General features: G+C 34.2%; 1 protein-coding gene across 3 annotated transcripts in view; it reads right to left on the minus strand.

Moving 5' to 3' along the window:
* SMAD4 (SMAD family member 4) overlaps positions 1-18643 on the minus strand; it is a 57096-nt gene that overhangs the window by 24769 nt on the left and 13684 nt on the right. For 2 of the 3 annotated variants that reach the window (XR_004277857.1, XM_032309192.1), the window contains exons 2-8: positions 13976-14354; positions 12973-13147; positions 12504-12533; positions 7334-7546; positions 3929-4048; positions 3718-3834; positions 2231-2281 (exon numbers count right to left, since the gene is read on the minus strand). Coding sequence is in view for 2 of the 3 variants with exons in the window: in XM_032309192.1 (XP_032165083.1) it covers positions 2231-2281; positions 3718-3834; positions 3929-4048; positions 7334-7546; positions 12504-12533; positions 12973-13147; positions 13976-14224 (955 nt within the window). In the remaining variant the exon portion in view is untranslated. The remainder of the gene's footprint in view (positions 1-2230; positions 2282-3717; positions 3835-3928; positions 4049-7333; positions 7547-12503; positions 12534-12972; positions 13148-13975; positions 14355-18643) is intronic. The other variant, XM_032309193.1, reaches the window with a different exon arrangement.

The raw sequence follows: 18643 nt of genomic DNA on the forward strand, positions 1-18643 counted from the left end.
CTGAATCTAAATTGAGTCCAAATAACCAGCTAAATGCCACCATTTCCAACCTCACCTCACCATCTCATTCAGGGCGGGTCTTTCTCCTGAGCTCTGGTTATCGTCCCTCCTGTGGACCACGTTCCACTAATCTATATGGACACTGAGGCCCCCCAAAGTCCCAGGAACCACGACACCCAATGATGCTGTCTTGAAGCCAGAAAAAATTCTTATTCTTATGACTCTAGATTTTCCCCTTACCACAATGTCTATTCACAACAAATTAAAATTTTGATACAACGATTTTATTTTTATGATTTCAAAAACAAGTAAAACTGATCTACTAAACTAGACGGGTGATGCATTCACCACTTTCAAAGAGCAAAAAAAAAAAAAAAAATAGTATCCACAAAAAGCAGAATAGTGCTTATCTCTGGTAGGGAGCAGGAAAGTTTTTTTTTTTTTAATTTTTATTTATTTATTTATTTATTTATTTGTTTATTTGACAGAGAGATCACAAGTAGGCAGAGAGGCAGGCAGAGAGAGAGAGGGAAGCAGGCTCCCTGCTGAGCAGAGAGCCCGATGTGGGACTCGATCTCAGGACCCCGAGATCATGACCTGAGTCAAAGGCAGCGGCTTAACCCACTGAGCCACCCAGGCGCCCCGGGAGCAGGAAAGTTTTTGACTGAAAATGGGATAGGAACTTTTCTAGGGGTGTGGCAAATTTTAATTCTCAATCTGGATGGTGGTTACCTAGGTGTTGGCTCAATGTTATTCATGAGACTATTCATAACAGTTGTTTTATATACTTTTCTGTATATGGTATTTCTCAGTAAAAATGTTTATAAAAAGGCAAGGCTCCTTAATCGCCCAAAATGTTTAAAGTTACAATAAATATGCAAATAACATGAAGAAAATCTACTAAAGAGAATTAACTACTAATCATGTATGGTAAAAGTATTTCTGCCCCAACCATAGCATTTTTGTTCTAATCAAAACAAATTATTATTTGCCTCCTAAATCAACAAAAAGTATACCAAACTATCACAACTATACTGGTGAGCATGGTAAAACTGGTTCTCACATTCTGATACGGTCGCTGTAAAGCAATTTAGCCTTTTGATTCAGAAACTCTTTAAATCTCTTAAACTGAAATATGAGAAGAGTCACAAGCTTGAAAATCTTACCCTCAATGGTTTAGGGTTTTTCTAACATCTAGAAGAAAAATTAGAACATAAAAAAAACCAAACAGAACACTGTTTAAGAAAATTATGTAGACCTATTTGAAGAACTGTAAGCTATCCTTTAAATTGATCATTATCCCTACTGGAGCTATGCTTTTAAAAAATTTTTATTAGAAATACACGTTCATATATTCATACACAAAAAAATTTTATAGGATTTCCTTCAAAATAATAGGTGAGGGTATGAATGAAACACAGCTGATAACAGCTGAAACTGAGGAATGAGTATATTAGAGGGAGGGGGCATCTGATATTTGATGTATGTTTGAAATTCTTCAAAATAAAACCAATCATTTTTAATTAGGGGGGAAAATTAAGTGATGAGTGGAAATTACATATTTCCAACTTTTTAAGCTAAGGGAAAAATGTACGAAAGGATAGAGGAAAACAAATCAAAATCCTGTATTTATGCTAAGAAGCCCCCAGTATTTTATTTAAGTTTTCTGTTATACTGCTATAGTTTAAAAAGATATATTCAAACTCTGAACTGAGGAAATCAATTTAGTTATTTACTCTTTTGAAGATTATTTAATCAAAAAGTTTCTAAAAACTCCAATTAACCAAAAATTCCTGAATCTATCTTCTGAAACAGACACAGTGAATTATTTTTATTTTCAGCATCTACTTCAGATTCTTCCCTGGCTTTTTAAGCTACAGTTTTACAGCTGTTCTATTTTGAAACCTAGTTTTCTTCTGCTGCATATTTATGTATTCAATGCTAAAACCAGCATTTTGTTACTTCATATTTTAGCTGAAAAAAAAAAAAACAGTTCTTGTCTTTTCTTTCAGACAGTTAAAAAGAATCAAATATGGACACCCTATGTGTGACTATATCAGCTACTCATGAACTGTTGATTAGTTAATGTGATATAAGGAGTATTATACTTATCTAAAAAGTTAGATTACTCTGTAATTATACTAAAACGTGTGTATGTTTGTGTGTGTGTGTGTTTTAATTACTATAAAGAAAATCTAAATATAGGGAATCAATGTTGAAATGCACTTACCAGGATGATTGGAAATGGGAGGCTGGAATGCAAGCTCATTGTGAACTGGCCCTAAAGAAAAGACAAAAATCCCATTTTTATTTATTAAAAGTTTTCCAATGCTAAAACTTTTAATAAACCTTGCTTAAATATAACTACTGTACCTCAGGAGTTGTTTAAATCAAGCTTATGCAATATCTAAAAATTTAAAAGCTTTGTTTAGATTACTTTATAATAAGCAAATACTCGAGTTACTTTTGTGGATAGTTAAGAGCTAACACTTTAATGCTATGTGCCAAGTGCTATTAGCAATTTATGATAATTGTACATGGAAAACTTAATGTAAATTATAAATGAATTATTCATGTAACATGATAGACTATAATTTACAACATAATATATAATAATAATTCAAATTGTAGGTCCATTCTGAAAACAAGTGTTTAAGGTTTATTAAATTAAGGATATTTACATAATGGAACAGTAGCTACGATATTTAAGAGATCATTAAGTGTTAAAACATCCTGCTAAACACTTCACAAGTATTACATTTACTTCTTACAACATTCCTTGAGATGGATACTATTGTTACCCTTAAGGCTTAGTTAGTGAGGATTATATAACCTGCCAATGGTCACACAGTCAGTTAAGGGGTCCAAGCTCAGCACCTTAACCACTATGCTGAGCCAGGCAGCCATAAAAAAGTATACTCTCTAAGATATGGAAAAACAGTAACATAATTGAAAATAAGAAGGATACAACAATATATACACGGTATGATATTTTCCCTCCCAAGTGTATAGAGACCCATTTATATGACTGGAAGAAAAAAATATGACAAAATTTTAGAAGTAGGTATCTCTAGATAGGAGCACTCTGGGTAATTTTTATTTTCTTATTTACACTTTTCTGTAACTTCAAGTTTTCTTTGGTAATATTACTCTTATAACGGAGGAAAAGGAATTTAATACATAAGAAAAATGTATGCTCTTGACTTCACTAAGCCAGATGAACAATGTTCCTCTTCTGCCTGAAACTACAAGCTATGATTATCAGTAGAGTCTCCTTCCCAAACAAGACTGCACAGAGTAATGACAGATTCAACATCTAAGTGTCTACAGTATGCTGAATAGTATGATGATGAGTACCTTGAGATCTTGACACTCAAGGAGTTTCAATCCACTTAGGGTGGATATACAGGTATACATGAGATCTAAGAACATATAAAAAGCAAACAAACAAATGAATGGAAATCAATGTGGTGTTAATGAAACATCAGCAACAGAGAAATAAATGTATTAAGTAAACATCACTCCTCTAAAACAAAGGTATGATAACAAAACTATAAAAAGTAAATACTGTTTACCAAAAATGCTGAAAAAGCAGTAGTCATTTAATGAAACTAAATTGTAAGATGAATAAAAGATGCAAAACCATTAAAAAAAAAAATAGAAAGGAAACCAATTCTCAAAAAAGAAAAGGCCCTTACAACAAAAACGAGAGCTTACAGTAATGTCCGGGATGGGGCGGCATAGGCGGGTGGTGCTGAAGATGGCCGTTTTGGTGGTGAGGCAAATTAGGTGTGTATGGTGCGCTCCTACTTCCAGTCCAGGTGGTAGTGCTGTCTAAAAATTAAGGCCCACATGGATTAATTTGCTTTTAGAAAGTCTGCCTATTTTTTCTCAACTACTTAAAAGATTTTAAAAAGCATGTACATACTATGATGGTAAGTAGCTGGCTGACCAGTAAATCCATTCTGCTGCTGTCCTGGCTGAGGCCCTGAAGCTATCTGCAACAATCCTTCACTATGGCTGCCCGCCAGTATACTGGCAGGCTGACCTAGAGGAACAAGAAGACATTAATACGGTACATTGATCGATGCAATCCTATGTTTTTATACAGTAAATGAAGGACAAATTATATCTGAGAATCACAACTATAAAGATGGGCAAAAAATGGAACTCGTCCATGGTCTATCAAATAACAAACCCTAAAGTTATCTATGAAGGCAAACCTTAACTTGAAAATGTCCAAAACTGTTCTACCTTAAGTAATGTCTAGCTAATTTCAGAGCATTTTTCCTTTATAAATATTTTTCAAATGCCAGCAAAATCCCACTATATGTCTAGCCTATCATAATAACTTCAGAAGTACATCAGCTCATCCCTGGCCATGCCATGTAGCTCTGGACCTTTCTGATTAGGACTCCGAAAGTCCAAACTCAAGAAAGTTTGTTGAAAACTGGAAATTCATTATTATCAGCACTGGTACTGGTAATGGCAAAATGCAGAGTTTGATAAAAGAAAAGCAGAGCAGGCAAATATTTTAAATGGAATGTGATGGGTAAGGTGAAGTTTAGAAAAGGTCAAGCTCCACTGTTCAATCAACAGAGCACTGCTAGTAAAAAAAAGAAAAAAGAAAAGAAAAACAAAAACAAAAAAACAAAAACCACAACAACAAACTCTAAGTCTACTTTGAAATTTTTTCATGTACTTTAAAAAATCAAAAATCACCTCCTTCCAAGAACACTATCATCTTCCTGGATTGACAGGAAATTAGCTACCTATTCTATACGTAATATACCAAGAGGAGAAAGATTTGTCTGGTTTCTGTTCTATTCAAAACCATTCTACGGTATTGCTTACTGACCTACTATTTTTTTTAAGATTTTATTTTTTATTTTTTAAAGTAATTTCTGCCCCCAAAGTGGGGCTCAAACCCACCACCCTGAGATGAATGAAGAGTTCCATGCACCACAGACCAAACCAGCCAGGTATACCCAACAACCTACATTTTTAAGGCTTGTTTTTTTTTTTTTTAGTGGAAAAAGTTTGATTTCTTAAAGCAAGCATTAATTAAGTCAATTGTTTATTGCATTTGGAAAGCACTGAAATTTCAAAATTGTTATCTATCACTGGAATCACTTTCTCATCCAAATGGGAATATAGATAGAAGAAAGGAAATGACACCATTACTCAAAGTACCAAGGAAAAGGAACACTTTTCTCCTCTCTGCAAATCACATTTCTTCACATTATAAAATTAAAAGTTAAAGAGATTACTGCAATAACCCCAAATTATTTACTTTTAAAGATGTTTTTAGGAACCCCCTCCCTACACATCCGCCCAATTTTTTCCAAGTTATCTTTAAATGTTAATTACATTTACTCTTGCTTTTAACAACTATGCACGCCAGAGACTCTTAGCTAACTTACCAAAAGTGTCACTATGCAGATGAAATGAGATTAATAATTTACAGATATTTAGAAAGAAAACCTGAAAATATTCAAGTGCCAAATGAACACAGACTATAGCCCACTGTGGCTATCTCTACTGAATATTTCCATTATACAATTCCAAGTATATAAGATGAAATTAAATAGTAGAACTAAATTATACTAGCTCATTTGAAATAGTCTTCCAATTCCTGTTTTAGTCCAGTTTTTTTCCTTTTAATTCTATCAATACACGTTTTGAGATCTAGAAGAACATTTTGTGACAGATTCTAAAAATAATCATCTATTCAATTAGAAAAATATATCCAAAAAATAACCAAGAAAAATCATCAGAATTTCACAAATACCACTTTTTCTAGTATTTAATAGGACCTGATTCCAGGGCATAGAACAATTAAAACCATTTTAGCAAGCATCAAAAAAGGCATGCAAATTCAATCTCCAGATAATCTCAACAGAAGTAAGTAAGTAAGTGGCTGCACTCTCACTAATCCATGCTTGGGTGGCTAGAATGTGCTTGCTTTCTCTTACTCTCCATCGCTGACTGCTCTGTCAACTATACTTCCAAATTGGTTAATAAAGAGTAGACAGATAACAGAAGCGCTAAGTAGTTAAGAGGGTCCAGGTTCTAAAGTAGGTGCTTAACCTCTAAACTCCACTTAGAATATGTTGTCTATGGTGAGACTGTCATCTTACAAAGCAAATCCAAAATATATTGCTTTGAAGAGGTAAAATGAATTAGAGGGGGGATATTTGGTACACCATACTTATAAACTTAATTAGAGAAATCAGTCCTCTATTTATTCCAAAGATCAAATTTCTATTTTGAATCTGATCAGATATTAAAGTAAATAGAATACCGCTCCCTTTGGTAGCTGCTAATAAAGTCCTAGTCCAGATCTAGCAACAATCCACTGCTGATGTGGGCTTAGATACAATCTCCTTAGTAACCAGGTACAAATAACACCATATATAGGCCAAGACCCTGCTCTGTAATTAGTTTAAAAAAAAACAAAACAAAACAAAAAACTCCATTGCCAAAGAGCAAACTGTGCAAACTTCGGTACTGTGAAAATTATAGCAATATTAACAGAACAGAGTCATTATTGCGTGATCGGGCCCCAAGAAAAGATAAACCTAATAGCCCTCTGCCTCTACAATGTGGCAAAGACAATGGCATCTCTGTCATGGGAAGAATCTTTTTGAAAAAGATTTCTTGGTTAAAAATAATAATACATAGATACCTAGAATTTAGCTTTATTTCAAAACAGACTAAAATACTTAATGTCTATTTTGAAGGATATATATATTATATATTATACATATTATAATATACATATTATTGTATATTATATATTACAAACATGATCAAGATCCGTTTTTCTAAGTTTGTACAAAGGAAAACTGAAAATGACTATTACAAAGTAATATTCTGCCAGATACAGCACAACAGAAACCCGGATTAAAGCAAAGTGTACAGTTCAATTGACAGAGATTATTTTTATAACATCTTGGTCCAAAACTACTTGTTAACTACTTAAATGCTTCTCTAAAATACATCTGAAAGTGCAAGACAATTCTTACTTCTGCATGTAATAGTAGAGAAATTACAAATTAGACCACTAACTTAAATCAGTATTATAATCAAAGTCATTACTTATATTCCAAGTGACTGTACATCAACATAAAAAAATTTAAGTAAATTATAAATACCATTTTTTCCAGGACCAACTGAAAAACCAATTTAATACTTTTTCCCTATAAAAGATACCACAGTGCTTTTAATTTTTACTTACTTGGAGTTTTCCTCCAAGTAGATATAATGATGACATATAAATATTAAATAGGGTAAGATCAACTTGTGGACTACATCTGATTCTACTACTCACTTGTGGAAGCCACAGGAATGTTGGGAAAGTTGGTGGTGCTGGTAGCATTAGACTCAGATGGAGCTAACAGAGCTGGGGTGCTGTACGTCTCCGTTGAGGCACGATTACTTGGTGGATGCTGGATGGTTTGAATTGAATGCCCTTCAGTTGATAATGATGGCTGCCCCTCAAAGTCATGAACATATTCGTCCTTCACCAACATACTTGGTGGAGCTATATAAAAAATTAAACACATTTTAAAACCTTATAAGCTTCAGTTACCAGAAAAAAAAAAAACTTATAATATGACAACACCTAAAATCAACTATAGTGTAAATAACTCTAACTCAAATTTCTTTCATATTTGAAAAGAATACTTTATATGCAAAAATATTTATTTAGAAGTAGGTATCTCAGATATATTCTATCAATCAACCTGACTGACCCCCTGAAATTTGAAACTATAGACTACAGACTATATTTCAACAACTTCCAGCAATGGTCCTCAAAAGGTATTCCTTAGTTTCTGGACTAACCTAGAAGTAATAACCATCTTAAATACATGAGTTAGGTAAAAAGTAAACAGCTGGGGAAAATGTTTACCCGTGAGAAGACAAAACTGAGATCAGGTACTTGGCTATATCTTTTTGCTAATTTCACAGTGTAGAAATATGAATGGGATCTGATAGCTATCCAGTTCCAGGATTTAGACATACTGTTAAGCGACATGCTTTGAAAGTGAAAAATACTGAATGTCCCCTATAGGGTTAGAACCATAAAGAAAAATTCTAAATGGTAAGTCAAACTGAAATTTCCTTCTGAAAACCCAAATCAAATAATGATCTTTGACAAATACATGTTGTGAAAAAGTTCAATCAAAATCTTTCACCTATGTGGTTATACCTTAATAAGCAAACCTAAACTCTGATAAAACATAACACTTTTCCTTTAATAAACCGGGGAATGGTTGCCTTTGTTTTAAGAAAGAAAAGAAAACAAACTGCATTGATGTCAACTATTCTCTGCCCAGAACCTCCCTATTTGCTTTAGGCTACTGCTTTGGGGTATGCTTTTTATCTTTAGCAAACAACTCTTCATTGCTTCTAAACAGACTCTCCCAGAATTTTATAAACCACTGAATTCCAATACTACATTCTCTTCTTATAACAGTCAATAAACAGTCCACAATAAGACATTCTCTTTTCTATTAAGAATCAACATATGGGGCGCCTGGGTGGCTCAGTGGGTTAAAGCCTCTGCCTTTGGCTCAGGTCATGATCCCAGGGTCCTGGGATCGAGCCCCGCATTAGGCTGTCTGCTTCGCAGAGAGCCTGCTTCCTCCCCTCTCTCTCTCTGCCTGCCTCTCTGCCTACTTGTGATGTCTGTCTGTCAAATAAATAAATAAAATCTTAAAAAAAAAAAAAAAGAATCAACATATGGAGCCCTTTGTCTTTCCCTATGTCAATTTTTGAAAAAACTGATTACACATAAATACCAATTTGTTACATGGCCCCCTTTTTTAAAAGTAGGCGCCATGCCCAACGTGGGGCTTGAACTTGCAACCCTGAGATTAAAAGTCACATGATCTACCGACTAAGCCAACCAAGTGCCCAACATGGCCTTTTTTTTTTTTTTTTTTTTAATGAGACTATTTCAAAGCACTAAGAATAACCCACTGTTCAAATTTCTATGTACAATCTCTTAGGGGCTTCTTCATACATCAAAAGTCATGAAGGGGCACCTGGATGGTACAGTTGGTTGAGCGTCCGACTCTTGGTTTCAGCTCAGGTTGAGATCTTAGGGTTGTGAGATAAGAACCCTGTGTGCAGCTCCACACTCAGCACGGAATCTGCTTAAGATTCTCTCTCCTTCTCCCCATCCTCCACCCACGCATGCATGCACATGCACTCTCTCTCCCTCAAATAAATAAATTTTAAAAAAAAAGTCATGAAGATTTTGCAAAAAGTTTTTCTTTAAAAAATCCTAGGGAAACAAAAAGATAACTAAAAGGATGCTTAACATATCACTATACATCAGTAAGAAAATTGGACCCAAACACTTATCACTAATCTTAGCCAAATTATAAAAATAAAAGAAAAAATTGTTTGGGACACAAAGTGGATATTACTGTATTTATCCAATCTTTTTTTTTTTTTAATTACACTCGTCAACAAAGTTCTATAATTTTCTTCATATAGATACTGACATCCCTATGTAATTCCTGGACATTTTAGGGTTTTCTGTTATTACTGTGACAAGGATCTTTTTACCAAGATATTGGTATTGCTAGTACATAAGGAGAAAGCTATTGATAAGAGGAAATAGTGGGTCAACTTGATACTCATCACTTTTGCTTTTCAGGTGACTCTTCTCAGCTTAATGTGCAATCGTAATGACTAAACTCTACTTTTAAAGAGCTATGCCTCATAATATTTTCTTGCCTAATATATTGACTAAACCTTCCCCAAAGGTAAGTGTGAGACTTCTACCTGACTATAAGTCTCGTCAGTCAAATAACTTAAAACATGTCCCTTAGGTAAAACTGTAGGATCAAGGATAGATGTCTGCAGTATACTTTTGCCAAGGGAAAAAAAGTAGGTTACAAAACACTATTGTACACTATGATCACATGCATGTTTAAAAAAAAAATCACAAACTCTAATTAAAAAAGCAAGGTCCAGAACAAGGGCACAATATGCTTTTTATGTAAGAAAGGAGGGAAATAACACATGTATTTTTGCATAAAGAAACCCTGGAAGGAAACACCAGAAACTAATAAAAGTGATTACCTGAGGTAGGGGGGAATGGGGGCAGGGGTGGGAGCACTTCTTTTCACTGTATACCTTTTTATAGTATTTTGATTTATGGACCATGTATTGCCTATTCAAAAAAATAAAATTAAAAAACATATAGTATATATTTTTTAAGTCCAGAATAACAGATACCAAACTATTAAGTATTTTTCTTTATGGACTAGCATTCAACAAATTCATTCACTGAATAAATATTTATTGAGCATCTATGTTCCAGGTACTGTTCTAGCACCCAGAATACATTAATAAGCAAAAGAAAAATCTCTGCCTTCATGGAACTTAGACTTTTCTACAATATTTTTCTATTGTTTAAATATCAAATATTGAGCACATATTAATCCAGCTCCTCCTAGCTGTCTATCTTGATCTTCATCTAATCAAGTGTGTAAAATTCCACCTTTCATGTGGGGGTATAATGAGAATGATGAAACATACTTGTAACTCATACAGCTCAGTATGAGACACAAAGTGTATACTTAGCAAGTGTTAGCTGTTATGCTTTAACCATACTTTTAGAGCAATCATACATGTAATTGTAAAATGTTCTATGAAGGGTAAAGGAATGTATACGGGACACAAAAGCTGAAGCCACTGGACCCACCCTAAGTCAGTGCTCTTCATCACCACCAGCAGACAGAGCACTGCACTATCTGATGCTACCACTGCTGTCTTATTTACTATCTTTCCTCCACTAAACTATGAGCTACCTTGAGTGGAGAAAACACATCTTACTTTTACCCTATTGTCCCTAGATCCTAACACACTACCAAACAATATATGCTCATTAAATATTTCTTAAAATGAATATGCAGACTGATGGGGTCATGGAAAGTTTCACAAAAGATATGTGATAGGCTGGAAATGATTACCGTAAGATTCCAACTCAAAAGCGAAGGAATTATCCCATTTTCTTAACTTTTTTTTTTTTTTAACCTGGCTTTGTATTATTTCTCTGTCCAAATCTAGAAGGGGCTGTGAAAAACACCTATTGTTTTCTGAGGAAATAAGCCACTGAAGCCGGTCTTTAAAAAAACCACCACTAGGGGGATCTGCAAGGCTAAAGCAACCTTAGAGTCAATAAAAAGAGCCTATCACGATCCAACCAAAGACACCTACTCATAACAGCAGCATGTTAGGATGGGGGGGGGGGGTGTAATGAGTCTTCAAAATTGGCTCCTCACAACCACTCCCACTAAGGAGATTCTGATACAGATATCACTACCGGCCCCCAATCCTTACTTCCTACTGAGGAATAATTTTCCAAAATCATGGATGGAGAATGGTGAAGATCTAAAAGGTATTTACTTTCAAAGAAAATAAATGACATAATATCAATATCTGTGTAGCAAAGAGGCAGGAATTTAACCAATCTTAGAGCTACCCTTCCCAGACCACTACCACATTACCAACCCACTATTCTCAGAAATCTAACCCTTAGCAAGTACCAAAAGACATAGTCTTTCTCTTATACAGTGACATGGAAGAAAAGTGGACAATAAAAACAAGTAGACTTTCATGCTCTTCCTAAATTTTGTTTAAGGCCAGATGGTATTTCTGACTCACCTCTAAGATTCTGCAACAAGAAGTGCCAATACACTAATTTCCCTCCAGAACAAGTGCACACCTTTCTAAGGTAATGGTGGTTCTTTATCAGAGTTGTTCTGCAAATTAATTACTTCTTATAAACCTTTTAGTTCATTAACATGTTCTAAGTAACAAAACTAAAGTTTTAAGAGATCTCTGTTCTCAAATATTACACTAAAAAACAAACCCCTCCCGCTACTGAGTTCATTTCCCTAACTCAAAACACACTCCTTTTTAAAACAGAATTGGATCATCGATGAAAGTGAAAGTAGCCTTGTTTTATTTACTCAAAATGTAACAAGACTGAAAAAAAATTAATGTATGTAGTTTTAAATCATACTTAAAATTATCATTTACAAAAATAAATTTGGGAGAAACAAAGAAAAATTAGGATATTAATATTTCTAAAGGACATGCTATACATGACCCCAAATTACCAAACATTACAGGTATTTATACCCATTTAAATTGGCTCTCTGAGATTTTCTTCCAAAACAGCCAGTTTTTACCAATTCAAAAAAAACTTTTCCTTTATAGTTTTATATTCCCGTATCATATTTTTTAGAACACTTGAGTGCATAAACGGTAGTTCAAATCCAAAGAACCACCAGCCTATTGAAATCCAGTTTTAAGTACTGATGCATGCTCCCCCAAAATTTACATTTCCAAACAAATAAGTATTTTTCTTATAAATTTTATGTTACCAGCACCCACACAAACTAATTTTAGGTCAATAAAAAACAGAGGGGACAGAATAAAAGAAAACAGAAAGTTACAAGAAACGGATTACCTACCATTACTCTGCAGTGTTAATCCTGAGAGATCTTAATTTTTTTAAAGGGGAAAAGAAAATGAAATATTAATCATTACCATGAAAATATTTCCATTGTATTTAAAATTATAAAATGTAAATTTAATTCAGAGATTCAAAACTTCATGAGCCATTTCAATTCAAGAAGATTAGTATAAATGCTATCTGATAGTATATAAACAATTCAATAAAGTCTTCCATCTTATTTTTCAAAAACATGGTTCTAAATGGGAAGAATATGAACTATAATGTATATGTAGTAATAAAGAAAAATACAAGACTATTTTAAAGTTCAAATTTAAATATTTATATGTCATTAAAAATATCTGATTCTTTAACCTTAGTTGAAGTCCTGAGCTATACCCAAATTTATAATTTAATGCAGAAAAATTAAAACACTACTGAGATCTTTTCCTTTTGTGCATCTGAGGATAAAAGCAAAGCCTACTCACCAATTCCAGGTGATACAACTCGTTCGTAGTGATATGGATTCACACAGACACTATCACATTTTAAGTCAAATGCATATTGACAATATTTAACATGTTTGAGTTCATTTTTGTGAAGATCAGGCCACCTCCAGAGACGGGCATAGATCACATGAGGAAATCCCTTCCGACCTGCCACCTAGGAAAGATAGACGACAACTTATTGATCATCAGTTACACATTACACATTAAATAAGGCACTTTATATATGTTCTCAATTTAATTCTTACAACCCTACAAACTCAGTATTATAATCTCCATTTCATAAGTGAGAAACATTAATGAACTAAGGTATTTTTTTAAGACCCATGCTCAGGCTTTTAAAATGCAAAAAAAGTATGAGTTTGTTGAATAATCATTCCTAAAATCTAAAAATAAAATTTTTAAATCTAATGACATAATATTTCTATATGTTTCTTAAAAAATATTCAGCACAGGACACACATGATGTAATTCTATAAGAAAAAATGTAATCCATAAAAATGAAAGATTAAAAAATTTATAAAATACAAGCTTTTAACTCCTTGAGTTTTCAAGATGTGCTTGAATTGAGTCTTTTTCATACACAAGTACCAAGCATACAATATCAGACTTCCAAATTATAAAAGGGCCAATTATAACTCAGTTTTTTAAATGTACATAAAATTTCAAAAAAAGAAGGAAAAAAGCTACAAAGATGAATACCAAAGTGCTAAAGGTATGGGGTTTCTTCTGCTTTTTATTTTTATTTTCCAAATTTTCTACACTGAATTTTTTTCTTAGAACATTAAAAAAACTTTTATGATGTATCTTTGTTATATGAAGAATATATTCTTCATAGATTCCCATAACACATACTGCTGCAGGATGTATAGTATCTGAAGAGATGGTGCAAACATTAAATTATCTAATAGCAACTTAAGAGGAAGCAAGAATTTTTTAATCTGCCACTACCAAAGACACAGAAAAACTCTCATACGAGACTAACCTGAAGCCTCCCATCCAATGTTCTCTGTATGGTAACACATTTGCTAGGATGAGCTCCATTTGTTGTTATAGCTGTTATTAAAGAATCCAATTCATCTTTTTTCTCTTTCAGCTTCTTTACCAAACTTTCAATTGCTCTTTTTGCAAATGTTTCACTCTCTCCGCCTTGTCTATGGCACATCAAACTATGGACAATGCTCAGACAGGCATCGTTACTTGTCGGTGTATTTGTAATAGACATATTGTCCATTTGTTAAAGTTATTTCTTTTAAATCAAATAGGTCTCCAATTTCCGGAGAAATTTTGATCTTTTGGAGGCAGTGAAAAACAATGGCTAATGTCGCAAGGAAAATTATTAGGCATGTGGTATTCGGGAAAACCTAAAAAAAATGAGACATAGACATTAAAACACATTTCACAAAGTAGATTCAATTACTTGGGAAAAGATGGAAATGCTCCAGTTAAGTCAAAGATTCAATGCACATAATTTAAATTTGGTGCTTACAGTTTTAAATAAATTAAAATGGTGATGTTTTTGACATTCCAAAAAATATTAAATCTAAATCTTCTTCTTATTATATAAGCATGCTCAATCAGGTCTTGTGGACTGAACCAGTCATCCTAAAGTTAAATCTTAACAAGACTTTTTAAAATGACTGCTAATGAAGACCAGCACTTAACAACTACTTAAACCTAAAAGTCTACCACTAATTCACATGAAAAATTTACCATCACCTGTTACAAATGCTCTTTTTAAGTTAAAAAACACCCATCTTTTTAAAGACCACTGACAACAATAAAAAGATAAATACAAATTTTTAAATGGACAAGGACTTAATACCCATTTCTCCAAAGAATAGCCAATAAGCTATGAAAGACACTTAAACATCATTACTCATTAGGGAAATCAAAACCACAAGGAGACACTACTTTACATTCACTACATTAAATAAATCAAAAGAGTAGACAATAATAAGCACTGGTGAGGAAGTGGAGACATCCACTGCTCGTGGGACTCCAAAATAATATTGTCACTTTGAAAAGTAGTCTGAAAATTCCTCAAAATGTTAAACAGAGTTACTATATAACCCAGGAATTCCACTCTTGGCAATTCTACCCAGGATTACCGAAATCCTATGTCCACACAAAAAAGTATATGTAAATGTACATGGCAGTATCATTCATAATAGCCCAAAAGTACAATACAAATGTCCATTTACTGATGACTACATAAATGAGTATATCCATACAATGTAGTATTATTCAGTCATAAAAAAGAATGAAATACTGATACATGGTATAACATGAATGAACCTGGAAAACATGCTAAGTGAATAAAGCCAATACATCACAATGGGGTGCCTGGGTGGCTCAATCAGTTCAGCATCTGCCTATGGCTCAGGTCATGATCTCAGGGTCCTGGGATTGAGCCCTGTGTCAGACTCCCTGCTCAGGGGGAAGTCTGCTTCTCCCTCTCCCTCTGCCTCCTCCCCCATGACCATGCTCCATCTTTGTCTCTCTCTAATAAATAAATAAAATCTTATGGGGGGGGGGGGAAAGCCAGTCACAAAAGGCCACATGTTGTATAATCCTATTTATATGAATTATCACTATAGGCAAATGCATACAGAAAAAAATAGATCAGTGGCTGCCAGAGGCTAGGGGAAAGGGAAACAAGAAATGACTGCTAATGGGTATGGAGGTTCTTTTCGGGATAATGAAATGTTCTAAAATAGATAGTGGTGATGGCTGCACAACTCTGCCACTATAGTGAAAACCACTGAATTATACATTTTAAAAGAGTGAATTTTAGAGTACATGAATTATATCTTAATAAAGTTATCATTAAAATAAGAGACCACTGAATTCCTCAAAAGATTTTACTTGTAAAAGCAGTGAGGTAAATTATTTTCAAAAGAAATCAAAATACAGAAAATTGTATTAATGAAGAATCCATTCAATATGCACAAAACTAAAGTAACTTTTCTAACCTTAGGATCTCACATGGAATAAGAAAAGGCCATCAGCCTAAGAATAAATGCGATTAACCTGGAGTGGAGACTATACCTTATGCTGAACTGTTTTTTATTAGTTTGGTGATGATATTGTATTCCATGCTTATTCTTTTATTTTCTTTTGCTATTTACTTGAATCATTAAAAATCTATCCTCCACCAAGGCCTGGCTGGCTCATTTGCTACAGCAAGCCACTCTTGATTTCAGGGTTGTGAGTTCAAGTCCCACAATGGCCGCTGAGCTTACAAAAACACAAAACCAACCAACCAAACAAAAACTAACTCAACAGTCTCTACCAAAGCCTGTTCCTCTTCTGATAACCTCTGCTCATGAAGCACTAATTCTACTGAATTACCCAGCACTGGACAGCTTGGTAAATCATCTCTGACCTACCTCTCTCATTCATTATCCTCACATTCTCTCACAAAGTTACATGATTTTCTACCTTAGTCATTTCGAGCAGTCTCCTCCTTCCTATTCTCCCTGATGCTGTTGTACTTTTGAGCCACCCTGGCATTTCTATCAATCACTTGGTATGTAATTCATGCTCCCCTCTACTGTTACCTATTTTACATAAATGTCTCTCTTCAACTAATTATAAGCCCAATGCAAAGAAGAGGTTTTCTTATACCTTTGAATGGTAAGCATTTGCCCACATTCAGTAAATCCATGTTGAAGGAATTACCCAAGATCACCTGCCTGGGGGGGAGGGGGGAGTTGGGAGTCAGAGATCTGGATTAGAATCCTAGCTCTCACACTAAGTAGTTGGACAAATTAAGTTAAACTCTCTGAATCTGGATTAAAAAGTATATACAGAGCTCAAAGAAGACAATCTACATGAAGTGCCTAGCACATAAGGTTCAGTAAAAAGCAACTAAAAGGGCACCTGGCTGGCTCAGCTGACAGAACATATAACTCTTTGATCTCAGGGTCATGAGTTCAAGCCCCAGGCTGGGCATGGAGCCTACTTTAAAAAATAAAAAGGAGGGGCACCTGGGTGGCTCAGTCCATTAAGCATCTGCCTTTGGCTCAGGTCATGATCCCACAGTCCTGGGATCAAGCCCCAAATTGGGCTCCCTACTCGGTGGAGAGCCTGCTTCTCCCTCTCCCTCTGCCTGCCACTCTGCCTACCTGTGCTCGCTCTGTCAAATAAATAAATAAATTCTTTAAAAAAAATAAAAGAAAAGAAAACAAAAAGGAAGCTATAGTCTGAGTACTAAAATGTTTAGTGTTTATAGTTTGAATACCAAAATGATTACCTTAAAAGGAGCTTTTTTTACACATTCTTTCAGTGTTTATTCCAGATTCTTTTATATAGTTCTTACAGATAAAACAAAGCACTCTGAAAGCCTAGAAGTTTTCTTAGTGTAATGTCACACGTATTATTACCAAACTCAAAGCACATGATTAAGGAAACAGGAATTAGATAGATAAAAAATAGAGTCTAAATCTGTTGACTATTTGAATTCCATATTCTTTATGTTGATTCCTCTTTCAGTTGAACAGTTGTTTTTCTAAAACACAATGTGCATTTTTCTGTATTTCTCCTACTAAAATATGTCAAAGAAAATTTAGAAGGGCAAGGACAGAAGTAAATGACTCATCCAAGGCTCACAACCCAAAGGCATACAGGAGCCTGGCAAATTATATAAATGAATAAAATGTGTCAGATTTAAAGAAAAGTACTGAGGACCACAAGTGCACACCCATCTAAAGTAGGAAGCCACTATTTACTTCCAGTGGAAGTGGCATATGAAAATACTAGCCCACTGCTGCCAGATCTTCAATGCTCATTCGTGCATGAAATCTCATTTTTAAGTATCAGCAACTTATTTGTGGACAAAGGGGAGGACGGAATAAAGAGAGAGAAAAGCCACTGGGCATGCCAAACAAAACACACCTTCAACTTAAATCTGGCCCAAGAGAACCACCAGTTTGAAATCTCTGAGTGCCATCCTCATAACAATTTTAATATCTAGACTGAAAGATCTATCGTACAGAGATTATACTTGTCTTATTCATCATATATGCCCAACTCCTAGGACATGTAAGTGCTTCTTATTGTCAAATGCATATGTTTCTGTATGTGCTTTCAGATGTATGTCCATGCTATTCCTTTTGCCTAAAACATCCAGTCTCATTTTATCTGAGTAAGTCCTAGTTACCCTTCAAAATGCAGCTTAAATGTCTCTCCCCTAATCCTGGAGAATGACTTTCCTGGTGTGTTTACTTTGTATTCCCTGGTATGTTAATTATGCCCTCCCTCAAATTTAAAACACACCCAATTACAACTCAACACATTATAGTTATTTGATTAGGTATTTGTCTCATACTCTGTTGCCACAAATCTAGAAGTTCAAGAAAACAGCAAAACTTTTTCACCTTAGAAATTCCCAGCACCATGCACAGATCCTGATATATACGAGGCAAACACAGACTGACTAGCTTTTTTATTCTGTGGCATTTCCTTGCAACAAATTTTAAAGACTATAAATACTTTTGTTGTTGAATTCATTTCTTATACTACTTTCCAAAAGATTTATGTTAATTTAAAATGTAATTACAGTGTTTGAGTGTAACTATTTCACCACACTCAGATGTTACCATCCCTAAAACTTAAGCTATATGGGGGCCTAAAGCTTTAATTGCACATT

The sequence above is a fragment of the Mustela erminea genome, chromosome 13 (assembly GCF_009829155.1).
Source record: "Mustela erminea isolate mMusErm1 chromosome 13, mMusErm1.Pri, whole genome shotgun sequence".
Taxonomy (NCBI): Eukaryota; Metazoa; Chordata; class Mammalia; order Carnivora; family Mustelidae; genus Mustela; species Mustela erminea.